Source organism: Castor canadensis, chromosome 2 (genome assembly GCF_047511655.1).
Source record: "Castor canadensis chromosome 2, mCasCan1.hap1v2, whole genome shotgun sequence".
NCBI classification, from domain to species: domain Eukaryota; kingdom Metazoa; phylum Chordata; class Mammalia; order Rodentia; family Castoridae; genus Castor; species Castor canadensis.
In genome coordinates this window covers 189069398-189096223 of record NC_133387.1, presented here as the reverse complement: position 1 = coordinate 189096223, position 26826 = coordinate 189069398, and the positions used below count along the sequence as shown (strand labels likewise).

At 38.0% G+C, this 26826-nt stretch overlaps 1 protein-coding gene and 2 non-coding genes across 5 annotated transcripts; 1 reads left to right on the top strand and 2 right to left on the bottom strand.

The window, feature by feature from the left end:
* Positions 1 to 17: 17 nt before the first annotated feature.
* Il18 (interleukin 18) lies at positions 18 to 15934 on the bottom strand. The gene is made up of 6 exons (XM_020184120.2): positions 15802 to 15934; positions 6659 to 6745; positions 5898 to 5909; positions 4533 to 4667; positions 3595 to 3728; positions 18 to 266 (listed from the first exon to the last, which is right to left on the bottom strand). The coding sequence occupies exons 2-6, from the start codon at positions 6738 to 6740 to the stop codon at positions 45 to 47; spliced, it is 585 nt and encodes a 194-aa protein (XP_020039709.1). The 5' UTR covers positions 6741 to 6745; positions 15802 to 15934; the 3' UTR covers positions 18 to 44.
* On the bottom strand, positions 4939 to 5065 carry LOC141421181 (small nucleolar RNA SNORA11). Its single transcript, XR_012445841.1, has one exon. It is a non-coding gene; the product is annotated as a small nucleolar RNA SNORA11 (small nucleolar RNA).
* A 2980-nt stretch (positions 15935 to 18914) lies between the features above and the next one.
* Positions 18915 to 22711, top strand: LOC109699443 (uncharacterized). 3 transcript variants are annotated; one of them, XR_012442570.1, is made up of 5 exons: positions 18915 to 19628; positions 20437 to 20474; positions 21070 to 21148; positions 22206 to 22323; positions 22419 to 22711. It is a non-coding gene; the product is annotated as an uncharacterized protein (transcript). The 3 variants fall into 3 exon arrangements; XR_012442571.1 differs by lacking the exon at positions 20437 to 20474 and having other exon boundaries at positions 18918 to 19166; XR_012442569.1 differs by lacking the exon at positions 20437 to 20474 and having other exon boundaries at positions 18919 to 19628.
* Positions 22712 to 26826: the final 4115 nt, after the last annotated feature.

Below are 26826 nucleotides of genomic sequence, written 5' to 3'. Positions count from 1 at the left end.
CGTTCTGAAGCAAAGACTCAGTTTCAACTGAGGAATTTTAATATTTAGATCTCACTCTGAACAATGAACATTATAGACTTATCACCGTAGTCATCCTTTTTTTTCAAAACAAGTTTGAAAACATCATTTGCTTTTTTACAAGCTAGAAAGTGTCCTTCATACAATGAAGATTCAAATTGCATCTTATTGTGATGTCCTGGAACACTTCTCTGAAAGAATATGATGTCACTTTTTGTATCAGGAATGTCTTCAGGAAGAGGGATTTCCTATAAAGGAAAAAAAATTACCTAATTTTTAAGGGCATGAAAGGTTTGAATATATGCAGTTTATTTGGAGTATATTACTGAACAGAAACAAAGTAGTTTTTCTTCCCAAGAGTTAAGAAAAAAAATCTCTGAACAAAGGAATACTGATATCTTCTCCTTTATTTTTTTGGTGGGACTGGAGTTTGAACTCAGGACTTCACACTTGCAAAGCAGGTGCTCTACTGTTTTAGTCACACTTTCAGTCCATTTTTCTGTAGTTATTTTGCATTCAGGTGCTCGTGAACTGTTTGCCTGGGCTGGCCTCAAACTGTGATTCTCCTGATCTCAGTCTCCCAAGATGCTAGGATTGCAGGTGTGAGCCACTGGCTCCAGCAGTCTTCTCCTTCTTAATTCCCAATCTCCCATTCTCCATGTTTTCATCACAGAATGCCTCTCAATTCTCCCATCACGGATAGCTTCCTTCTCTCCTCCCCTACAGACAGGAGTCCACTTCTGCTCAAGAGGAAGTGGAGTTCTAGCAAAGACTGCCACCTCTTTGAGCTAATGTCAATTCCTGTCTTCTCCAACCATTTGTGGCTAAGCACATTGGTGACTTCTTCTATTAAACCTAGGTAGGTCTAGTTTCTGAGTCAACTACAAGAGTCAGAAAGTGCCAAGAAACTCAGCTCCTTCTTTAAGTGGACCCTGGAACTAAAGCATAGTATATTAGATTCAACAGTTGTTCTAGGGCTGGGTTCCTGTACAGCCCTGCTGGTACAGGCTCAGTCAGCAGCCCTTGACTCTGTTTCACTGTGAAACAGGCCAGTTCACAGTAGTCTTACATTTCAGTCCTGAATGAAGTCTACTTAGCTGGGCCCTGCCCCAAGAGAAGACTCCTGTAACTTGCAGTCAGAAGCTGGGGGCTGGTGAGGGGCAGTTACTTGAAACTATAACCCTGCTGCTCATCTAAGTGTTAGTAGTGTCTGTACTTTTCCTATCACTGCATCATGTCTACTTTTTTCAAGAGGGACTAGAAAGTGTGGGGACTGCCCAAGATTCTTCCATGCTAATTCTGGGACATTTTGGACTTAATTTTGACCCCGTGGTAACAAAGATCCCCCTGATCCTAAGGAGTGATAGAGAAACCTCTAGAATTAAATAGGATTTTATCTGCCTCCTAAGATGCACGAAAGACTCTGGAGGTATACTCTCAGTTTAACCAGTTATAGAATTGATGACTCTTTACCTTACCAACAGTGTGGGGTCTGAGTTGATGACAATATAAACCAGTACCCTCACTGGTGCCTCCTTCTGCAGCTGTCTACAGTAAACCACAACTTAGATATCTTAAGTTGCAGAAGTCAATCAGCCCAAGTTTATGTCTTAAGTAAGAAGTCACCCTTAGCTGAAATGTCAGAAGCTTTGGTAGTAAGACAGAGGGAAATGAACCTGTTAGATCCAACCTGGAATGGAAAGCTATAGTTGAAGATGGGAGTGTGGGAGAGGTGGAACAGGTGATCTTCCTAATTAACACTGAGTTGGTTCAGTGACACATTTCAGAACTGAGGTAAGAAAGTCCTGATATTGGCCACTGAGAGCCACTATAGGGAAGGTACAAAGCAAATGGATATGGAAAGGATCCTAGTAACCTTGGAGAACCCTCAACTTGGAAAGCCCTACCCAGTAAAACTTGAATGCCCCAAGAGCCAAGAATCCTTACTCGTGGACAAAAAACAGGAGCTGATATTGGTCCTAGCCTGCCTCTCCCTCTTTCCTAGCTCTTCCTCTCTTTTTCTCTTCCTTTCCTTTTTTCTTTCCATCCATTCAGTCAATTAATATTTACTGAGTTCCTTCCAGAAGTAGACTTATTATGAAGCTAATGAAGCTTCAAGGCCAGAACCAGTCACCTATAGAGGTTTCTTCTAGGCTCTCTTCAAAAAAAAAATCCTAAACTGGTGGAATGGCTCAAGTGGTAGAGTACCTGCCTAGCAAGTGTGAGGCCTGAGTTCAAATCCTAGTACTGCCCCGCCTCAAATCTAAATAAATTGTAGAGTTTATACCTCTGGTAATTTTATATTCTCTTTCTTTAAAAGGGGAACCAAAACTGTGTAAGTTTCGGTCTCTCCTAAATGTGCCCCAACTGCTACTGTGTTCCAAGAGTATTTCACTGACACTTTTGTCACGGTCTCTTAACAAGAACCCACTTGTAGTTCAGGATACAAGTGGGATTAATCCCAGTTTCTGAATCGGCCTCTGCAGCTAAATTTGTTTTCTTTTATCTCACATACATTGAGCTTGGCCATCTCTTTTCTCACTGGTTCTGTGTTCAATAACATGCTTAATCCTTTCCACCCCCTACTCTTGCATCCTAGGCCTCCAATGCCATCATAATGACTAAGCTTGCAGCCTCTCGGGTTTGAAGGAAAGGGTGACGGGATTTGTCGGGAGGCCGCATCTATTGCATACGCACTATTTTTACTTGAATCAAATTGTAGAGTGACTTTTTCTCCTTCCCAAGCTAAGGTCATATCCTAGCTTTCTTTCAATGGGGACTGGGTGGGGTGGGGAGTGGTGATTCTGAAGGAAGGTCTTCTCTGGCAAATCCCCACTCAGAAGGATCTTCTCTTTTCAAGCACTCTCAATTTGTGTGCATCCCCAGGCTGCTCTCATTGAGAGGAGTTTTCTGGGTCCATGTGTGGCTATAGTTAAGGGCTGTTTATCTAATAATAATGCAGAAAATAGAGAAAAATAATAGAGAATAATGATGGAGTATAATAGAGAAAAAAAGTAGTGGCCAAAAATAATTTATACTTGGCTTTAAGATAATTATAGCATTTTTTTAACAACTGCTCCTCTTAATTTTATTCATTTAGACTAACTTAGGAATAACATATATTAACTGAAAGCTGAAGGATGTAGCTAAGACTTAGGCTGAGAAGTAAGAATAAAACAATTAGGAATTAAAATGCTGTCATAATAATTTACAAAGAAGTAGATTCATCAGATAATTAGTTTCATTCTATGTAGCAGGACCTATTCTGGAAAGTCACATGCTAGTCTTAAATAAATTTATAACTCACTTGTATTTCCTATACTATTTTTTATATATAGATTGATTATTTAGAAGACCTAGCTAATGAAACAAGTGTGTTCCTTCTTCCCCATGACAGGTTCAGCAAAACCATAATATCACAATAGGCTACGAGTGACAATTTCCCATGACTATCCATTTCAATGGGTCTCTGTTTCTTCTCGCTCTTTTTTGCTCTAGATAAAAGGTTGGGCTGATATTTGGGTTTTCTGATTTTGTCCATTAATATGGTGAAAAACAAAGTAAAGCTAGTCTTACCTTAAAGGAAATAGTTGTGTCCTTACAGGAGAGAGTAGACATTTTATTACAGTTCACAGAGATGGTTACAGCCATACCTCTAGCGAGGCTATCTTTATACATATGTATTATTAATCTGGTCTGGGTTTCATTATCTAAAATAAACATTAATAAATAAGATCACTAGTTAGAAGAATTTTTTCAAATCAACATTTGTGGAATTTAACCAAAAGATACTCGGTCCTTAATAGACTGGCTGCCAATCCTGTCCTCTGAGATGTCACCAGACAGCAGGAGACTTTGAACAACCAGCTAGACACTTTAAAACACATTTAAACATGTGTTACGACACACATGTGGAAACTTTTTGAGTTTTTAAAGACATTATGCCTTTGAAAAGATTGGCTTTAGCTTTTGAATGGCAAATTGAATATCCATGTTAAGGTGAAAATATAGCATTGTTCAAGAATACACATTCCCTGTTTCAACCTGGCCTCAAAGTTTGATACTTAGAACTCATAGCTTAAGAGGCACTGTAAACTTATTCATTTCCTAAGGCACTCTAATTTTCTGGTGGGAGACAGATCCACTTGACATGTTCATGCATTTACATTTAATCTTGTCTTTTGAAAATGTTATCAGTATTTTTATCTATAACTAGCAGAGATTGAGGATTCAGCTCTGTGGAGATCTTATACAGTTAATGGAATTAAAACGAGAGACGAGGGTTCCAAAGGCAGAGTCAGAGCAACGTGATCTCCAGCAATGTCTTCATCACACTCGATTTTTCACTCTAATTGAAAAATACGGTTACTGTACAAAGCTTTTGTAAGTGAAATGATTACTTTTGTGACTTTTCATCAAAGGATTTGATACAGCATTGAAAAATGCAGGCAGCAAAATGAAATGGGAAGAAGTAGCTAGTTATCACTGTGTTTGCAAAGATATATAAAAAATACCTCTACAGTCAGAATCGGACATATCTTCAAACACAGGTGGTTTTCTGTGGTCAACGAAGAGAATTTGGTCATTCAGATTTCGTATGATTGCATACTTAGAGTCAAGCTTGCCAAAGTAATCCGATTCCAGGTCTTCTACGATACACATTAAGTCTCATTAAAAGAAAGTTTTTTTTTTCTAAATCAACAAATAGACACGTGATATATTTCAGTTTACAATAACTATTAACAATCACCAATTCCTGAAGCTACGATCAAGCCACCTGTTGATTTTCACCTACTTCCAAGCACACACTCAGTTTCTTGTTACTACTCAGAGCTACTCTACCTCTGAAATGTTCACTTGAAATATCCTACTATCTGATCAGTCTTCTGCCCTCTAAGTTTTCTTTTTTTTTTTTCCTCTACATGAAGGGCATTTGTTCAGAAGGCCACACATTTTGTGTTCCTCCTCACAATAACCACAGATTCCTTTTGGGTGTGTTATAAAACACAGGAGCCATTCTTCAGGCTCCCTGCTCTGAGCACACCCCCTTTTAGTTTTCTTATGCTCTTACTCCAACTACATATGTTCTTATACTTCCCTAAGCCCTCCAGTCTCCTGACTGCTGTATTTCCCCCTAGCTAATCTCTTCCTGGTTTCCCTTCCTCCTTTAGGCAGCCAGATCTTTTGGTTCATCATTTTATCTATCTTTTTGTTAGTAAGCCCCTGACTCAATTATTTTTCCACTACAAAACTCCAAACCTGGCTGCTAAGTGCTGTATGAGTGTTCAAATTGGTGCCATTACGGGAACACCAATTCCCAGTTCAGCAATGAACTTCCATAGAGCATAGCTGCAATTTCAAGTCTTCTTCCCTCTCCTCAGGACCTCCACACCATCACCTTCTACTTTCACTTTCAGCAAATTATTTCTTGCTATTTTGCCTACTTTCAGAATACATTGGCCCTTGGACGCCTGCTAGGCTTCTTCCCAAAGCATTCCTGAGAGATGAGGTTGAAGAAGGGACAGACTGATTTAGGACAATTGTCATGCCTCCATTTCCTTTTGCAATGCCCTCCTTTTGCTATGTCCTCCATGAATCCCTGCTAATCTTAGGGCCTATGAAATAGGCAAGGTCTATTTTGTAGCTTCTGAGAGCTAGCAAATTTCTAAGGTGTAGGGAAGCAGATTGTGTGAGGTTCTCCGTATCCATCCTTATAATCATCTTTGTTCCAGTGCTTTGCTGTTGAGTCCACATCGCTTTGGGAAGACTGACTTTCCAAATAGGCTGGTACCATATGGACAGCTTTGCCCAGTGGACATCAGGTGTGTCTCAAGCAGCTACTTACTTTGCAAAGAAAGAAAAATACATTTATACTTTACCATCACTTTCAGCTAAAGAGGAAAAAAAGAAACAAAATATGTTAAATTATATATCTCAGCTCACAACATTCTCCCGCCCTTCACACCCTACTCCTTTAATACTCTGTTCTGCCATTCCCTCTTCTTTAGCCCCTGTTTAATGGTGATGGCCTCTATTAGAAATATTATATAATAATCTAAAAAGGCCTATAAAATGAAGCTCATTAGACTTAGTGTGTTCTCAGGCAAATTAGATATAAAGCTTAAATCCAGGATTTATAAATTTCAATATATAGCTAAAAAGAACTTTGTTGCTTACCTGGAAACTCACTTTTTATGAAGTTTTCCAATGAAGCCAAATTGCCCATGGAAGATTAACCATAAGAACCAATTGTTCTTTGTCAAATATATTTACATAAAATGGTACAACTCACTTGCAGAGCTCTAGATTTAAGGGTATCTTTTATGATTTGTCAATTTGTTTTGGGAAATAGTATTTCCTCAATGTACCCACTTTTGTGGGATTTTCATAATGATTGTGGTCTACTGTTAATTCAAGTGCCAAGACACATGGTGGCACAAGGTGCTGGGACCTTGGAAATATTCTGGTTAATTTCTCATTTCTAGAGGTTCTTTTTTTTTCTTTTTCTAGAGAAGAGTCATTAATATTATGATGAAATTTGGCAACAAAAAGGAGTCACTTAATAGTTCACCTCACAATGTCTTTTCTAATTGAATACATTTATCTGAGCCTTGTATTTGTCCTGTGGCTTTAGACTCACCTATAAAGTACAGCGTATTGTCAATGAATTTCATCCCCACAAAATTGATGCAAGTGTCATCTGCAAGTGCAGCAGCCATCATTATTCCTAACAGAAGCAGAGTCATCTGTTAAGGGGCAGTGACTTCTCTTTTTGCAGAAGAGGAACCTTTTTTTACCAACTTGTACTACCTCCAAATGTGGAAGTGAGCTCATCACCCATATGGTGATGAAATATGCTGAATGTGTATTAAGAACCAAGAATACCAGCTTATGAATACGGGAAGCATTTTCTCATTATTAAGTGTAATTAAGAGTGGATAAATGGCTCACTATTGAACTGAACTATTGTCCTGGTATTCCTTGAAAATATGAACATATTGTCTGTATATATAACTGTGTCTGAGGATACCAGAAGCACATCTACTCCCAGTCCTTAGCTAGGGACTGGTTCCATCTCCATCTTCTAGCCAGTGGATTCCCATGGATGACAAGCTGAAGGTTCATGACTTCACGGTTCAAGTGTCAAAGGTAAGGCAGGGATAAAATGGTGCTTTCACCTGGGACCTGGGGCCGGGTAGGAGAAGGCTCAAAGGCTCTGACATGGCTGGCCCTTCTCTCTGAGCAGCAGTTGCTTGTGATCTGGAGTCTGGATTATGCTGTTTTTACTCAAGTAATATGGAAATATAATCTTGCTATAAAAGTAAAGTAATTCAGTATTTGAAAAAATTTAAATTCTTCTTTTTTGTTCTTTCCCTCTTTCTTATCCTATCTCATTTGTGTATGTGGTATATATCCTTTTAGAATTTTGGCACAGAGTAGAGGTCAATCTATGAGCTTGATTGGGAAAAATATGTGTTTATTTCCACCAACTCTAAATGAAATTCACCATTCCCCCATTATTAGTGTAGGAAACAAATCACAGAATTGTTAGTGGTACCTATGACCTTGTTACTAATAAAAGTAAATATTTCCTGTTGTGCTGTATTTATTACAGAGATCTTGAAACATGACTTAAACTCTTTCCTACTTTGAAACTACAGTGTTATTAGCCTCACTAGTAGATCTTATTTAATGTATACATAAAAACAACATACAAATTTGTGCTAATAAATTTGCTTGTTTGATAACTATATTCTAATAGAATATAGTTTATAAGTCCTTTATAATTCTAAAACATTATTCTGAGATGGGGATCTGTTAGCTTCAGCAGACTGCCCATGGAGGCCCATGCCACTGTTGGGACTCAGAAAACAACAAAGTATGGCTGGTCCTATTGACATGTGGAACCAAAGCAGCAGCCCCAAGATCATTCTGACCCGTTTCTCACCCCCGCCCCCACCATTCCAGATTTCTCTTTATCCCCCTTTTTCCCCTTAAGTTCTGGAAGGGGCTTATTTTATTTTATTTTTTTGAAGGTCCCTTATCTCCCTAAAGACTGAAAATGAGACACCATACGTGGAGCCCCAGGAACTTTGTTCCATGACACTGCCTGTCTTCTGGGCTCATTTTCTACCCTAAAAATAATTTGCCATCCCTCTAATTTACCTACAGTTCCTCCTTCCCTCTCCCCTCTGGGGAGGGTATTCAAAGTTTAACCATCTGGCTCTGTCTTTGGGTTTTCATATTTTGTGTGGCTGCCATGCTTATGCATGCTGATAAATCTGTGTGGCCTTTTCTCCTGTCGATGTGTCTAGTGCCATTTTATTTCAGTACCCTCAAACACTGAACCTTCAGAGGGAAACTTGAAGTTCCCTATACCATAAAAAAATAATCAGGAACCCCTACTCCAGAGTTCAGCAGTGCCTTGTGTCTCTGCGGAAACTTATGGTTGGGGCTCCAAGGAAGGTAGCTGAGTCACAGATGTCAATGGTTGCTAAGGTTTGTCGCCACCAAAACTCACATTGAGTCTCGGTCCCCAGTGTGGCAGTGTTGAGAATTGGGGCCTGGTGGGGGATGTGTGGGTAATGGATGGACTAATCCATACATGGATTAGTGCTTTTTCTCACATCAGTGAGTTCTTCAAGCAACACCATCTTTCATGTTTTGTCTCTCCCTCATGTGCCTGCTTGCTCTTCCCCTTTCCATCATGAGCTGAAGCAGTGTGAGGCCCACATAGGATCTTGAACTTTCCAGTCTGTGAGCCAAAAATAAATGTCTTTTCTTTTAAATTATCTAGTCTCATGTGTTCTGTTATAGCACAAAAAATAGAGTAAAACAATGGCATACAGGGAGTAAATCTGTGCTCATTGTAAAGTATTGATAAAGGAAGTACTGCTAAATCTATGCTCATAGTTAAAGAATGGACTCAATTTCTTTTTCTAGCATAATTTGAGGCCAAGTGTATATGGCAGAGGAAGCAGAAAACTAAAGTTTCGTTGAAAAATGTAACTAAAATTAAGTTAATCTAAAATTCTTGTTACTTAGTGGCTATTTAACAGTTTCTCTAGGTTTAGTTCCTTACATCCAAATATGAGTAGTTGCTGAATGTATTTTATATAAATAAAATTTTATTTTACTTAATTTTAAAAGGGGGTTTATTCCCTCCCTTCTTTTTTTGGAGATGCTGGGGTTTGAACTCAGGGCCTCATGCTTGCTACATAGGTGCTCTACCTCTTGAGCCACTCAACAAGCCCTTAAAAGGGGGTTTAAAGGAAATTGAAGGGAAACTAACATAGCAAAGGATTACAAGTTTGCTGAGTTAAGTCTAAAAATTTGTTTTCGTAAAAGCCAAACCAATTTTAAGATTAAAAGCCAGTTTGGATGTGGTGGTGCACACCTATAGTCTCAGCACTTGGGAGGGCAGAGGCAAAAGGACAGTAAGTTTGAGGCTAGTAAGAGCCTATCTCAAAAAAAAAAAATCAGAACTGTAATATCGAGATTGTGAGCTCTGTGATGGCATTTTCTTTACTCATCTTTATGGCTTCATTGCTAACATGACACCTGTTATCAGTGTCAGAATTCATTTGCTAATGGCCACATTAACTGAGAAGGCAGACATTTATTAACCTGGGGCTCTATTTTGATTAGCTACCAGTTGGTGAAATAATTCCTAGGGTGCTCTTTTCTATTTCAATATTATGTAATGTACTCATTTATTGAAGTAATTCACCAAGCAATATAGGCAGGAATTGGATTAAATTACTAGTGTTCAGTACATTGAGTATTTAGTTAGGCAATTGGTAAATGTATTTAGATGTATTTAGAGAAGAGCTATTACCTGGGCCAGGTGTGGTGGCTCATGCTTGTAATCGCAGCTACTTGGGAGGCAGAGATTAGGAGGACTGGGCTTTGAGATAAAAAGTTAGTCAGACTCCATCTCAATCATTAAGCCAGGTGTGGCGGTTCTTGCCTGCAATTCCAGCTATGTAGGAGGCACAGTAGGAGGATCATGATCTGAGGCTGACTCTAGGCAAAAACTCGAGACCTTATTAGAAAAAAATAACTAAAGTAAAAAGGGCTGGGGATATGACTCAAATGGTAGAGTACCTGCCTAGCAAGTGCAAGGCAAACCCCAGTACTGCAAAAGGAAAAAAAAAATAATGCTACTAAAGAAAAATACTAGTTCATAACTCTTGAACTCACTCATCAATTAGTGAGCATACACGACACATCAGGTGTGAGGCTAGGACCTCATGAAACACAGGAATGAAACTTAGTTCCTGTCCTCCAGTGACTCAGAAGCTACTGGGAGAGACAAATCCAATTACAAATAATCAGTGAGCGCTGTAAGAGGCTGGATTTACAAGACGGCCTCCCTCGTGGTGCTAGGGAAGGTTTCTCAGAGGAAGTGATAACAGAATAGACAGTGTGGCCAAGAGAGGCAGCATTTTCAGGTCAGTGGCGAGTTTCCACAAAGCAGGAACAATGGCAATGAAGGCCGGGAAGCAGGGAGGCTGAGAGAACATGGGTTGTTTGAAGCCTCATCGTTTTTACCATCAGTAATGTAAAGGTGGCTGGGAATGGTGGTGCGTGTCTGTAACCCCAGCTACTTGGGAGACAGAAATTGGCAGGATTATGGTTCAAGGCCAGTCTGGGCAAAAAGTTAGAGAAATACCACCTCAATAAACAAGCTGGGCACACACCTGTAATACCAGCTATATAGCAGGTTTAGGTAGGAATATCTCCATCTGAGGATAACCCTGGGCAACAACTCAAGACCCTGTCTGAAAAATAACTAAAGCAAAAAGGTATTAGGGACATGACTCAAGTGATAGAGCACCTGCTTAGCAAAAGTGAGGCCCTGAGTTTGAAAGCCAGTATCACCACAAAAAAAGTAGTGTAAATATGGTCATGTTTTCCAAGAAGGACACATTAATGAAGATCTCATATAGTTCAAGATTATTTTGTCCTTGGGAATAAATGTAAAAGCATCAGTTAGCAAAGTGTATGCTTACTTGCCTTTCCTTCCTTCCTTCTTTCCTTCCTTCCTCCCTCCCTCTCTGCCTTCCTTCTTTTATTGTTGTGGTGGGCAGGGATACATGGTAGCATTTACCAAGGTTCTTACAATGTATCAAGTACATCATACTTGAATTCACCCTCTCCTTTGATTCCTGAACAGTTTCAACAGGTATCATTTCTCCATTTACATACATGTGTATACACACCTTCTCAGCATTAATGCTAACATTTGGTATAGTGTCTAGCCACACAATTTATCATGGCCATTCTCTGGTCTTTTAAATATTGTTTTATTGCATCTAAGTAACTTTTGTTCTGACTTACCTATTCACAGTTTTTTTAAGCACAAGCAGTAATAGTACCCTTAACACTTTGATAACTTTGTTTCAGCTATTAAAATATTTAAAGTTATTATGTTGAAAAATAGCACACTAATAACTTATGTATCTCAAGAACTTCTGAGATATTTAAACAGTTAAATTAGTAGGACACTGACATGGAAGCAGATTATTCTACTAGGTATCAGACACACTTCCTTGTGGCAATAGTGTTAACAGTTTATAACTCATTTGGTCTACCAACTTTGAAATTATGCTATTCTTGGTAAACTATTTAATTGGGAAGAATTTATATTATCTCCACTTGCCTTTAAAGTAAGACTGTTATTTTTATATTAGTTTGATTTTGACTAATTAAATTCACAGAAAATATAACTGCCTTCAGTGACAATTCACTGTTCCTTCAGTGACAATTTGGGAAGGGGAGACAGTTTATACAAGACTAATTTAAGCAGGCTGAAGAGGTTGAACATTTTTTTCTCCTGAAAAAAATGACATTTTTAAGTAGGAGAAAGACATGGTTAAACTTACGTTTAAAAAGTTTACTCTGGCTGCAGTGTGGAGAATGGATTCCATTGGGCAGGACAGAACAGAGGCCAGAAACAATTTCAGAAGCAATTTTACAGCTGAGAGTTCATGAGGCTATAAACTAAGGTAGTAGATTCAAGAGATCCTAACAGCTGAGTTTTTCAGCTGATTGGCTGTGAGTCCAAGTGTGAAGAGGAGGAACTGAGTTTCTGGCATTGGCAGTTTATTGAGTGGGTTACCCTATTAACTAAGAAAAGACAGAATGAAATAAACCACCTTGAGTAGAAAAAGAATTCAGCTTTTTTTTTTTTTTTTTGGTGCTACTGGGGTTTGAACTCAGGGCCTCACACTTGCTAGGCAGGGACTCTTAGCACTTGAGCCACTCTGCCAGCCCAAGAATTGATTCAGCTTTGCAAATCTGAGAGAGATGTGCTACAGAAGCAAGGGAGAATGAGTTTTAAGGAGAAGGTGCTTCAATGAGAAGCTGCAGATTCCATAATTTAGGCATGAATTTGACCATGATCTTCAAATTTGGCAGTTAGGAAGTTCTGGTACAGTGGAGGTGGCAGAAGACAGGTTGACAAAGAGCTAAGATAGAATCGGGGGGTAATAAGGGGAGTGATTACAAACTATTCTTTTAAGAAGCTTGGTTATACAGTGGAGAGTGAGGGTCATAGTTACTAGAGGATAGATAACCTGCAAATGTCAATTTCTTGGTCTAGATCCACAGTTTGAACCACAAGATATCTAATGAATTACCTCTCAAATCATGTCCAAGTAACTTTTTTAAAACCTGGGAGTCATTCTTGACTCTTTGGTCTAACTTTTTCCCTGATAAATACTAGGATCTGATGCAGAAATGTTTCAATTTGGTATTGCCTCTTCATTTCCATCAGCACTGTTTTAAGTCAAGTCCTTGTCACTGCTAGCATCTTCTATTTTAATACTTCTCTACTTGATTTTCTTGGTTTCAGGCTCTCTACTACGCCATATTGTTCCCAGGGTTATTCCCCCTGAGAGGCCAGAATTTCCTCTGCTTTTTTTCCCCCCACTAAGTCCTTATTCATCCCTTAAGTCTCAGCTGAAATATCTCCTCTAATAAAACTGCTCAGAACTCACTATTCATTCTTTCTGTAGTTGTCCTTCCACTCACCCCCTGCTCATGTTTCTGAAATAGCTCTTACTACACTGAATTAAGATTACTTTGATAACAGGTCTGCCTAGCTTCAACCCGAGTTTCTTTAGCCATTCTTCAATACCTGGAGAGCTTACTACATAGTGAGAGCTCAATAAATGTTAAATGAGTAAACATTTGCTGTAATAAACCTTGTTGCCAAGAAAACGGTGTGGAAAGGGACTAGTAGAATTTTTTTGTGTCTTAAGATGTTTTCTCCATCTAATAGCCAATGAGAAAGAGAAAAAAAATGAGGGAAATCTGAAACAGATTTAAAAAAAAAAGAACAATTTCTCTAATTTTTTTTCTAATAGCTTCTTTTTTCTTTGTTGTGTTTATTTTGAATTGTCTTCTTTTCTTACCACTTTAACAAGAGTTAGTTCTCAATACATCTATGATTAAAGTGTTATAATCTCTTCCCCTTGACTCCTGTCCCCAGTATTTCTCATCCTTGCTTCTTTGCTTTCTTGATTCTAATGTATGAAAATTATAGTTCTCAGCCTAGCTTGGTGGCTCACACTTGTCATTCCAACTACTTGGGGAGGAGATTGGGAGGATCTTGGCTTGATTCCAACCCAGGCAACAAGTTAGCCAGATCCCATCTCAATCACGACCATGCTCCTGGTGGTGCACTCCTGACATCCCAGTTACATTATAGGTCCAGGCTGGCCTGAGGCAAAAACTCGAGACCCAAAGATCCTTCCAAGATCTAAAATAGCACATATATGTTGAATATTATACAACCAGCATTGTTAGGTCACTAGGAGTTTAAAAACATAGTATAAATGCCTGAACTTAAAAAGCAACTATGATAATCTCTACCCTTTCTGTGGAATTCCAATTCTGTGTACTAGATATGGGGGGAAATGAGGGAACATGCTACACAATTAATCCCTAAAATCAGGTAAAATCATCTTGACAGCAAAAGATCAAAACCCAGCTTTCCAATTCTACAAATCATTTCTTCCTTCAAAATTCTGCCATCTTGTGAATATGTGAATGTGGATATGGAAGAGAAGTCTCAGGAAACTAGATAGTTAGTTGTAAAAGGTATATTTGATCAATTGTTAAATACAGACTTAAAGGAAAAAAGTCAAATGGAACTGATGCAGTTGAAAATCAGCATTAAATTTAATCTCAGAGAATGCTCAGTATATGAATAAATGGAGGACATAGTGAAGAACTGGTGGAGGGCTGGGGGCATAGCTCAAGTTGTAGAGCGCTTAGCAAGCTTGAGGCCCTGGGTTTGATCCTCAGTATCTCAAAAACAAAACAACACAAAACAAAAAACAACAAAAAGAAATTGGTAGATGGAAAACAGCATGCAAGGGGAGCATTTATGTGATAACCAAAGTGATGTGGGGGTAGGGGTAGACTGAATGGACCCATTTGACTGGAGTGGAACAGTTCTGCCATCCTGCAGTGAACACAAGATTACAGAGGGTTTTGAAAGTCATATAGAAAAGTCAGAATTATCTTATAAGTAATAAGAAAAACATTGCAGGTGAAAAAGATACTTTGAAAGAGGCCTTTATAGAATTTGAATAGCAGTATATAGGCAGAAAGTAAAGAGGAGCTTATGGATGTCCTAATTTTTTTTCTATTTGACTTCAAAACAAAGATAATTTAGTCAGCCCTTTCCTTATTGTGAAATAAAGTCCTCCTGGGAGTGCTATAAAATTATTCAAATGTAGCCCAGCCCAAGGGTGATGCTGCAGATTTTATTAAGATTACTAACCTTAGCCAGACACCAGTGGCTCACCCCTGTAATCCTGCCTTTACTAAGGAGGCAGAAATCCGGAGGATTGCATTTTGAAGCTAGCCCAGGCAAATAGTTCATGAGACCCTATCTTGAAAAACCCAACACAAAAAAGGATTGGTGGAGTGGCTCAAGGTGTAGGCTGAGTTCAAAATCCAGCACTGAAAAAAAAAAAAGATTATTAACTTTGTGCCAAATTTGTTTGCTTATTTTATAAATAATTCAGAGCCCAGACTTCCTTTAAAGAAAAGCAATGATTTTCAGGGGTTCACAAAGTCAAAGGTATTCTGTAGTAATTCTAGGATGTAGTTAGTCTTTTTCACTGGCATTCTCTCATGAGTATACATAAGAAAAGCAAGATTCTGTGTGACACTGCAATACAGTGAAGCCAAAGGAGATGAAAATCTCATTGTCTTCTATTAAGCCACACATTAAAAAGATTTAGAAAAGCCATTCTTCATACTAGATTTTTCCAGAATGTAGAGCTTTCTTTAATTAAAAATGTCATTTAAGATCTGGGGACATGGTTCAAATGGTAAGAGTGCTTGCTTGGAAAGTGCAAGGCACTGGGTTCAATCCCCCGTACTGCAAAAACAAAAACAAAAACTCATTTATGATGACATGTGATACATTTGTTTTAAGATAAATTATAGATAAAATTTTTTCTCAGCTTTACTTTCTAATACAGTGAATTATAGTAATGCAGTAAGTAGCCTGCAGAGACAAAAACTCCTCGGGGTCCCCATTTTTTTTTAAGAGAGTAAAAGGGAATGGGACCAGAAAGTTTCAGAATCTCTACCCTAAAGTGACAGACTCCCATATTTGACAAAAGACAGAAAAAGTTTCTGCTTGACTTTCATGTTTCTTCTGTTCTTACTGACTGCCAGTCTTAGTGATGTGAGAGGACTCAAATTTCTCTTAATAAGCCATGCCCAGATTTCCAAATAAAAAGGAGCATTTCTCACCTGTCTCAAATTGTTTCCTGCAAGAGGAAGTGATCTGGAAGGTTTGAGGTCCCTTTTCTTTCCCTGAGACTGTGGAGATAGTGGCAGCCTCTTCAGCAGAGAATGCAGAAAGCTCTGGAAACAGCTCCTTGCCACAGGTCTGGATCCAGCAGTCCTCTGAGAGGAGAGGACTGAGAGCTCCAGCAAGAATGAGGAAGAAGATACTGTGGGGGAGGAGACTGCCCTGGCACGCCTTGGACCCGCCTTTAAATGTTGGCTCTTTCCTAGGGCAGTAGGACTTGAAGTAAAATGTTATAAAACACAGGCATTTCTTTCAATGTAAAAAACACTATTTAATGAAATAATCTCTTCTGTAAAAAAAGTTGGGGTCTGGCCCTTCCAAAACCTGTACTTCTTTCAGAAGTCCATTAAGAAAGCAGTTTAAGAAAATGCACTTGCTGGTGGAGTGGCTCAAATGGTCAAACACCTGCTTAGCAAGCATGAGGCCCTGAATTCAATCTCAGAACCACCAAATAATAATAATAATAATAATAATAAATAAAGGACAACAAGAAAATGCACCTGCTCAGTCCATTAGAAGCGTCTACTTTTCTCACACTAGTTTCTCTGTTTTGAGGTATCTGGACACCCATCCAAAACACTTTTCTTATCTAATAGCAGTGAATCAGTCATCTTGGAGTAATGTCTGTAATATAATCATAGCAACTAAAATACTTTTTAAAAAGTAACCATTTTAAGAAGATTATTTCTCATAATATTTTCTTTCACATTATGATCTTTCTTTCACATGTTGACCCAAGTTCAACATGGTGTCAAACTCATTTAGGTGTCCCAAGCTCAATATGGTGTCAAATGTTAGTTGCTAGAGGTTATGTTAGAAACAGAAGTAGTTCACTTTTAGAAAACTTTTCTTATCTGCTATATCAGATGCAAACCACAACACATGCCATTAGAATTTTACTGAATAACTTTCCTATTTTCTTCAACAGAAAGTAAATTTTACTCTAACACAAGAGCAAATATTTACTTGTAATTTTTAGTGCTAAAATGTTCTAGTCTTGGAATGGTGGCAGTTCTGACCTAAATTATTTGAAACATGATGTACTTTTTAAGATATTATATTCAATTCTTTAAAAATATTCTAAAATGTAGCCCAAATGTAACTTTTGAAGAGTAGAGTGCAATTATTACAGCCTTAACAACAGAAAGAAAATTTCTTAGAGAATTTTTCTTTAACAGTGCTAAAATTGTATCACTCTCCCATGAAGGAAATTAGCAAGGTGGCGTTTTTTTTTTCTAGGACAGAAATTACATGAAAACAGAGGGTTCTAAGTTAGGAAACAATGCTATGTACAAGTTAGTTTTTAAGGTTTTTATTTTTTTAAACAGAGTAGGGTTTTCATTTCCTAAAGTAATACAAACATCATGTCCATGCAGTGAATATAAAGGAAGTCTGTGGCAAGATCACTTGAGGTGCTTGGTGTGGTGGCTTACCAGAAGAGAAAAAAAACCCCAGCATTTTTAAGAACACGCTAAGAATACATATGTGATTGAATTTGGACAGCAAGTTTTCATCCTCCAACTGAAGTGTCCAGTTGTGCCAATTAACATGAAAGACTAAAGTAGGGTCAAAAAATCAGAAGCAGAGTACTAAAGAAGTTCTCAATTTAAATGACCCATTGCCAATGAGTTTTCTCCAGCTCTAATGCACAATAGTGTCTTTCTTTTCTGGGACATTTCCTGCCCGCCCTTGATACAGAGCAACCCAGTATTTCAGTGTCCTGTGTACTATACTTCAGAGTTGTTTTTGAAGGTTAAATGAGATCAAGATGACAGCACTTTGAAGACTTTAAAACACTGTAAAATCATAACCCTTCACATCCTCTCACTCTTACGCATTTAACTTATAAAATGAAGACAAAATTTAAAAAATTAAGCAAAATGTCATGGTATTCTTTTAATCTGATGAAAGTATTTATGTATTAACTGGAATAATTGTTTTCTTGGAAATATGTTAAGAATGAGATGGATAACCACCTGTTTAGATATAATACAATGTGAAGACTGGGAGAGGAACTAGGTATCTCCCAGACTTTTGGATTTAATGGGCCATTAAAAATAGCAGTGATAATGACAATAATGAAGAGGAAAGTCTGAGGATTGTAAGTTCCAAGCTGGTATGTGCAATCTAACAAGACCTTGCCAGAAAAGAGGAAGAGGGGGAAGGGGATGAAGGGAGAGAGGGCGAGGCATGGAGTGGACAACTTTTTATTTCACCAAGTAAGGCCATTAGAATATCAGAAAAAAATAAATCTTTACATTTTTATTTTATGAAAGTTGATACCAAAAAAAAAAAAAAAGGGAACAGTGTTGTAAAAGAGAACAGTCCTTTAAAGTAAATACATCTAACTTTATGAAAAATTTATTAGCTTTTCCTTCATTTTATTAAATTTTCATTTTACTAAAATTTGAACAGACTATCCATCTTTAGTAACTGGGTCCCTTTGAAGATTGTTAACAACTTCATCAAATCATTTATCTAGCATTTAATAAGTGGCTTGTATTTCACAATATTAGCAAATCAATACTCACCCCCACCCCCCAGTGCTGGAGAGGGAGTCTTTCACCACCAAGGAGCTACCTCCCCAGCCACTTCCGAGTCTTGATGACAACATTAAATAAGCAAAGGACAAGAAATAAGGTATGTGTTGCGGTCCGCTCAGGTGTGAGGCTGTGCACCTGTTGACCGCGTCACCCGCGAAGCCGCCGGGGAAGGCGAAGCCACAGCAGATGGCGTCATGCCCACCACAAATGCCTTTCTGAAAGCCATTCGAATGAGGTGACCTAAACCCACCGACTCATCCGTAAAGGAATTTTTGTTTGTTTAAAAAGGCGTGATTCCGATAGTCTGCACGGAGGGCAAAAAGGGGCACGCGTGGAGGCTACAGATGTAGAAACCACGCTTTCCAGCCAGGGGAGCGCAGGTGTAAACCCTTCTGCAAACACACCTTACGCCACCGGCGCAGCCTTTTCTTGAAAACCGGTGGGTGTATTATTTACCGTGCCCGTCTGCTGAGATTCCACTCCACTGGGCCACGATCGGGGCTTCCTTTGGTTGCCCTTCCCTAGTTACCCCTCGTAGCTTCAGCCTGGCGGCTTCTTCACACACCGGAAGGGAAAAAGCTCTGTTTCGCGAAGATTCCAAGTCCTTCCGGTAACAGCACACGAGGCCTTCCCACGGAGTCTGCGCAGCAGCCCCGTCACGTGATGCGCGCGCTGCCTGCTGGGAGGCGTCCGCCTGCACCACCTCCCCCGGAGTCTGCGCACTCGCCGTCCTCGTTCCCGCGCTTCTGCTGACGAGGAAGGTCTGGACGGCGCTTAGCGGACTGGTCTTGGGTGGGAAGGAAGGGATGAGCATGTAGGAGTTGGGAGCGTGTGAAGGAAGGCAGTGAGACCGTTTGGGGGCGACTCTTCAGGGTCTTCATTGGTGGGCGAGGGAAGAAGAGGTGATGCCATAAGGGGTGAGAGGCGAAATGGGCTGAGGAGCCAGAGTAGCTTCCAGAAGGAGTTAAGAAAATAGTTGCAGAGGGCGGAGAGAGGTTCTCCGTGACCACCTAGTCACCAGCGCCCGAGCGTGCACAGCCCAGGTCACCTGCAGGGACAGGTGAGCGTGGGGTGAGGACCAGCCTGTTCACCACGCCTGGGTCAGGCTGCGGTGGCCAGTGGTGACAGGACAATGAATTCATTCTTTACAAAGGCAGAACGGCCTAATCAAAGAAGCGTTTGTTTAGTTCAGCTTCACCTTGGCTTACTTGGAGAAACAAGAGGTGGGTAAAGGAAAATTAAAAAGGGGGGAGGAAGTGGGCGCTGGTGGCACATCTGTAATCCTAGCTGCTCAGGAGGAGGGATCACAAGGATTGAGGTTCGAAGCCAGCTTGGGAGAATAGTTCCAGAGAGCCTATCTCGAAAATAACCTAAGACACACAAAAAAAGGGCTGGTGGAGTGGCTCAAGGTTAAGGCCCTGAGTTCAGCCTGGGTACTGCAAAAAAAAAAAAAAAAAAAGAGTTAGAGGAGTGTTTTCTTGCCTGATGGCTTACTTGGAACGCTTTCCAACGCCAGAGGCCGGGCATGGGTGGGATGTGGACGCACTGTGTCTAATTTACTAAACGAAATTCCTTTAATACATTTTGGTTTTTGCTTTTGCTGTCATATATATGGATATTGTATAAGACCAATCAGATTCATTGCGGTTATAGAACTCAGTAGGGTTTTTTGTTTGTTTGTTTGTTTGTTTTGGTGATGCGGGGGTTTTAACTCAGGGCTTCTCACTTGGTAGGTTCTACCTCTTGGGCTTGGGCCCCAAACCCTAGCTCCAGCATAGTCCTTAAAAAACATTATGTACATTGTTAATTTGAGGGTAAACAAGGCTTCTCATCTCTAAGATGTATAGACTCCTTTTAGGCTCCAACCCTGTTTAAGTTTAAACTTAAGGTTAAGAGACTCCTAGAAAAAAACTTTCAGAATTTATGGGAAAGCAGTTTGGTGCTCCATTAAGGGAAGGTAGGACAGGGGAAACAGTCTCATAATAGAAGACTGAGGAGATCTTGTTTCTTTCCCTCTTTTTTCTTTGGCAGTACTGGGGTTTCAGTTCAGCCCGGAGCTTCCTAGGCAGGTACTGTACCACTTAAGCCCCAGTCTTGATCAAACTTGGTTAGCCATTTCTGTTCCTGTTTCCTTATTAACTCATTTGTAACAAAAATGAGACTGAGATAAACTATAAAATCTATTTTAATATTAAGATTTTATGAGATATTTAAATCTTAAATGAGCCCGTCTTGAAAAATGCTAAAGAAATTAGTTTCGCTGAGTGCATATTGAGGAATAGTTGAGAATGGTGGAAGTGGTAGGTCGGCCCCAGATGATGGAGGACCTTGGGTGCCTTATTATGGAATTTGAACTTAACCTTACCTGAAAGTTTTTTTTTTTTTTTCCTGGTAGTACTACCAAGGATGAACTCCTTGCTTCATGCTTGCTAGGCAGGCACTCTACTTGAGCCATTCTGCCAGCTCCCTGAAAATTTTTTGAGTGAAGGAAATGCAATAATCAAAGTTTTGGAAGATGAATTCAGAGAAGGTAGAAATTAAATTGAGATAAGTGACAGATCATGAGAACCTAAATTAATAGCAGTGGTAGGAGATGGAAAAGAATCCGGGGGACCTATAGCATGGAGTTTGTATCTAAATTTGGCATTGCTCTAAATCTTACAGTTTGTGCCTCCAGATTATGATGGCAAATCACCTTGTAAAACCTGATTCTAGAAACTCCAAGAGACCAAGAGAATTGGAGGTAAGCTTTATGCCTCTGGAATCTTAATCTTTTATCTATTTTACTTATTTCTCAAATTTCTTCCTTTAAGAAAGTGATATTGATAAGTGAAGTTTAATGTTTTTATAGTCCCAGAGCTAGGATTGTCCCAGAAGGAACTATGTTGATTGCAGTTGCTTTTTCACTAAGTATACCTCTCCTTGAAACTATTGGGAAATTTCTTTTTGGTGGTTTGTGATCTAGAAATGTAACAGAAGTGAGTCCATGCCTTTATGATATATACAACTTTACATAATTATTTTACTAGGATAAATAAAATACCTAGGTACTTGCAGTTATTGATATTTTAAAAGAAAAACATTGTATCTAGTCTTTTCAGTACTGCCCCCACCAATTAATCTGTTCCATTGGGGATATTATTTGCTTCCTTGAAGATGATATTTCAAAATTTTGCAAGCATTTTATTTGACTGTTGTCCAAATTAGAATTGCTGTATTACTCTGAAAATATCCACTAGTTCAAGATACAAGAACAATCAGGGGATTAAAACCATTTTCAAAATATAATTTAAAACCAAAATAAAATTTAGTATGTTGAGCAAGGTGCTTCTTGGATCTAAAAGTTTCCTTGTTAATAAAATTTTAAATGAATAGTATGTAACTTCTAGAATGTTTGCTTTTTTCCTGAAAAACATTGGATTTGCTTTTCTCTGTTTTCTTCATTACTAGGGTTTGAACTCAGGGCCTAGTGCTTGCTAAGTAGGTGCTGTATGGCTTGAGCTATACCTCCAGCCCATTTTGCTCTGGTTAATTTTGAAATAGGGTCTTGCTTTTTGCCCACGTTAGCCTGGACAACAGTGCTCCTATTTTTACTTCCCGCTTTAGATTTGCTTTCTTTTCTTTCTTTTTTTTTTTTTTCAACACTGGGGTTTGAACTCAGGGCCTCATGCTTGCAAGGCAGGTGCTCTTACCACTTGAGCCACTCTACCAACCCTGGATTTTCTTTCTTAATACCCAGAATGCATGTGTCTTAAAGATCTTTTCATTGACCATATGCCTATTTTCTTTACTTTCGTTAGTCTCAATCTCAAATGCAAGATCATCCAGAGATGTCCTCTCTTGGAAAACCAGATTCATCTTTCTCTGAATGTTCTGGACTATTTTATAAAGATGAATCCCTGGAGAAAGATTTAAGTGGTGATGTATAAAATGTTTTTATTTCTAGATATTGTTTATATCATGCAGAAGGTTTGTTACATTTTGTAACTTAGTGATTTTTTTTCTTTAAACAGACATGAGCAAGGAAATTAATCTAATGTTGTCTACATATGCAAAGATCTTAAGGCAAGTACTTAGATTCTCTTGGGTTGGAAATAGTTTTCTTCTGGAAGCTCTGTAATGGGAATTTTAATTCCATGGCCGAAAAATCTATCGAGTAATCTATCTCAATTTTTGTTTTGTAGTAATGAGGGTTGAACTCAGGGCCTTGCACTTGCTAGGCAGGTGTTCTACTACTAGAGATAGAGCCAGGCTACCAGCCTATCTCAATTGTTTGTAATAGATTATTTGATTGTTTTCAGGGAATAACCCAACTTTTCCATTAAACATTGTTTGTTTTGGTGTTGCCAGAGCTAACACCAAACTGGATATATCTTGGTCTCTAATTAGATATTACATTTTTAATTTTATATAAATACCTCTTTGAGTAAAGTATTATTTGATGAGCATAATGATAATAATAGAGGTAATAGTAAAGACAAATACTAATTTCATGTGTTTTTATTTTATTGGTATACAATTGAAGGCTGAATTTAAATATTTTATTGTCCTGAGATTATAATGTATCATAAAGAGTTTTAAAAAAAGTACCAAACAGCCATTATACAAGTATGATTTATATGGCTGTAAACATAACTTACACAATTTAATATTAACACTGTAATGCATAAGATACACTTTCTGCTGTCAGGAGATTTTTGAGTGGCTAAAAAATAATTGTGGGATTAATTTAACTTTCTCCTGAAGAGTATTAGTAAATTAATGAAGTACTGTCATGTACAAGGCCATTTAAATGAAATAGCTAAAAATATAATAAAGAAAAATTGCCATGAGGCTATATTTAGACTTTATAACTACTTATTTAATGTAATGCTTTTTTCCCCATTAGTGAGAGAGCAGCAGTTGACGCATCTTACGTTGAAGAGATAGATGGACTCTTTAGAGAAGCCAACACTATTGAAAACTTCCTAATACAAAAAAGAGAGTTCCTGAGACAGAGATTTACAGTGATTGCAAACACACTGCAGAGTTAAAATGTATACTTAAAATAAGCTGAGAATTTAAACCTATTATTGTTGTAATGAAAGAATGACCTTTCTGCTCTGAAAGCTCTCTAGTTGTTAAAGTAAATGTGTATCTTAAACTAAGAAGGGGTAATACCTTGAATATTATCTAGCTTTAAAAGATGCTTTATATGGACACTAATATGAAGTATTTAACTTTTTTTTTGTGTCAAATATTTGGCACATTTTATAAAAATTTAAAAATTTTAAATCATTTCTTTCTCTTTCCCTTAAGCTTCATAGCTTTTCTTTAACTTCTAAAAGAGGACTCAGTTTGATATTGTAATTTTTTCTTTTAGAATATTTTGTTTAAATAACAGATAGTGTTGGATATAGTTTAAAAGTGTTTCTTGGTCAGTATTATAAAAGAACATTAAAATGTTAAAAGTAATTAATCTGGCTCCTCATATGTAATAAAGTATAACTGTGCTATTGCTATTTAATATTAGCATTTGGTTATTTTTACTATTATATGTGACTAATAAAACTTGGTTTAAAATTACTGTGGTACAAGTGGTAAAGTAAAAATTAAAAATTACTAACTAGAACCTTGTATGAGGCTTTTTTTTTTGCCTGTCCTGGGGTTAAACTCAGTGCATCATGCTGGCTAGGCAGGCGTTCTATCATTTGAGCCATACAGCCAGTCCTTTTGCTCTGGTTATTTTTGAGAAGGGTCTTGCTTTTGCCCAGGCTGGCCCAGACCAGGGTCCTCCTACTTAACATCTCCTGCACAGCTGGAAGGACAGACACATACCACCATATCAAGTCTAGCTTTTCTTTTTTTGAGTTAGGGTCTGGTCATCCTTGAACTCAGGATACATCTGCATCACCTTCTCAAGTGCTAGGATTACAGTTGTGCATCACCACACCTGGCTGTATTAGTGGCTTTCTTTTTTATTTATTTATTTTTATTTATTCATATGTGCGTACATTGTTGGGGCCATTTCTCCCCACTGCCCTTCACCCATTAGTGGCTTTCAACATATCAATCATGTCAGTGTGTGCAGTTAATGAGTTCTGTTTAGAAGCCTTAGCAGCAGTGTAGTATGGGTTAGAGATTAGTGATACAGAAGTAAGGAGCTCTACTTAAACAAGATGACTTTGGCAAGTCACTTCAGTGCTGTTAAAATTTGAAAATGAATTTGGTCTAGAAAAAAATCCTTTGATACAAGTAAAGTACTGCTTTGATTTTATTCAAAATGATCTATATGCTATATAACTGCATGGGATAACTATATTAACCAAATTATACAGATCATTCAGTCTTTTTTTGTGGTACTGGGGTTTGAATTTCAGGGTCTTGTGTTGCTAGGCAGGTGCTCTACCACTCGAGTCATGCCTTCAGCCTGATAATCAGTCTTTCACATGTAGTTTTTTTTTCCCAAAATGAGCAATCACAAATTTGGGTACATTTGCAAATAGTACCACAGAGAATTGGTATTTTAAAGAGAAACAGCATGTTTGCTGCCTTTGAACTAAAAAAAAAAATCTCAGTTCATCAAATGACTTTTACATTTATTTTTATAGGACTGGGGTTTGAACTCACAACTTCATGCTTGTGAAGCAGGTACTCTACCGCTTGAGACCTCCAGTCCGTTTTTTGCTCTGGTTATTTTGGAGATGGGGGTCTTATGAACCCTGGGGCTTGCCTGGGACTGTGATCTTCCACGTCTCAACCTTCCAAGTAGCTGGGGTTACAGATGTGAGCCACAGGTGCCCAGCATCAAATGACTATTTTAAGTCATAAATATCACACTATATCTGTACCAATATGAGAAAGATTGAGAAAAGTAAAGTAATATTTACTTTAAAAATTGGTTAAGTGGAAAAATTATTGGGTGGGTAGAAATATACACTGATGGGTCAGGATTGGCTAGAAGTCAACAAAGCAATTATTAGAAATGGAATTAGTAAAAGTTCTGAGTCATTTTGCTTGAAAAAAAACCAAGTTTTTAAATGTTTGAAATACAAAGATGACTCTATTGACTGTTTATCATTAAGAAGTGTTCTTGAGTTATTTTGTCTAAGCATTTATTAGTTTTTTTGAGCCCAGGCTGGCCTGGCATTCAAATTCTCCTGCCTTATCCTTCTGAGTGCTGGAATTATAGGTATGAATCATCATGCCTGACAGAATTTATTACTAGTATGAAAAATAAGACAGATTATTTCAAACTGGATTTCACAGTACACTTGTAATATCCTAATGGTATCAACATTGTTTCATATCTGATTCTTCCCTTTGCAGGGTCAAAAATTGATTCAATCATTTGATTTGGTATAATTAACATTTAGGAACTGATTTTTAAGTTACAATGTACTTACTATTCAGAACAATCACCTTCTAGTATAAAAGTGCCTGAAAGCCTAATTAATTTTTTAAAATCATGTTTTGATGACTTAGGTTCCATCCACATAAACAAGAATAATCTCACAATATCCTGTTGCAGGGAATACTGTTGCCTTTTAATTTTTTAGTTGTAATGTCACTTTTTTATCCTCTCAGAAAAAATTTACAAGTTTATAAATTATTTTTACTGACAACTAACAAAACAGAATATTGAAGCATCTTTGTGCATCATACTCTGAACTATGGCATAGTTCAATAGACTGCTTTCTGATGCTTTTTACTAATCCTTTCTTGAAATAAACTTAAGGCTTTGCTAGGAAAATGTGATTCGTAAATGTTAAAAGCATCTTGTTGGCAGTGCTGTGGGAGTTACTAGAAGGCTTTTGGTAAGGGGCTCAGAGGAAGATTTTGAATTGGATTTCAGAGAAGGAAAGAAGATATTTCAGGCAGAGAAAGTATGTTTAAAGGTACAGAAGAGCAAAGGCATCTCATGAATTGTTGAGAATTCACAAAAAAATTCATCTAAATTGCTGGAAAGTAGGGACCAAATCTCCATTCCTGGTATTTAGCACAGTGTGTGATACATTAGTTCTCAGAAAATGTTGAAATAATAAAATCATATATGGTTGTATGTTTTTTAAAGGTATACCTTCACAGAGTCTTATACTATATTGTCAGAAAATGTTTGCAAAATTAATAGATAAGGAAGGATGAAATAATACAAAGGCAAGGGATAAAAGTTAAGCTGTTGCCTGATAAGGAATCCTTTATTGGCAATCTAAATTTGTATTTTATTCTGAATCTTTCAGAGTAGAGGAGTGGCACAATGAATTTTCCCCCCATGAATCCAGATCAAATGACTTAATTTGATATGACAGAGTAGAGAAAGCAAAGTTTAGGAAGGAAGTCCACTATTAGTGGTCTAATTTTATTATTTGAAAACTAAAGATTATTTATAGATTGTTTGATGCTTGACTAGAAATAAGAGTTAAAGAGATTACTGGTGTTTTG

Coding starts and splice junctions, on each gene's coding strand:
- Il18 (XM_020184120.2), bottom strand. CDS start 6,740: ATGATGGCTGCTGCACTTGCAGATGACACTTGCATCAATTTTGTGGGG. Junction 3,729..4,532: donor GTCCGATTCTGACTGTAGAG/GTATTTTTTATA, acceptor TGTTTATTTTAG/ATAATGAAACCCAGACCAGA. Junction 267..3,594: donor ACACAACTATTTCCTTTAAG/GTAAGACTAGCT, acceptor TTTCCTTTATAG/GAAATCCCTCTTCCTGAAGA.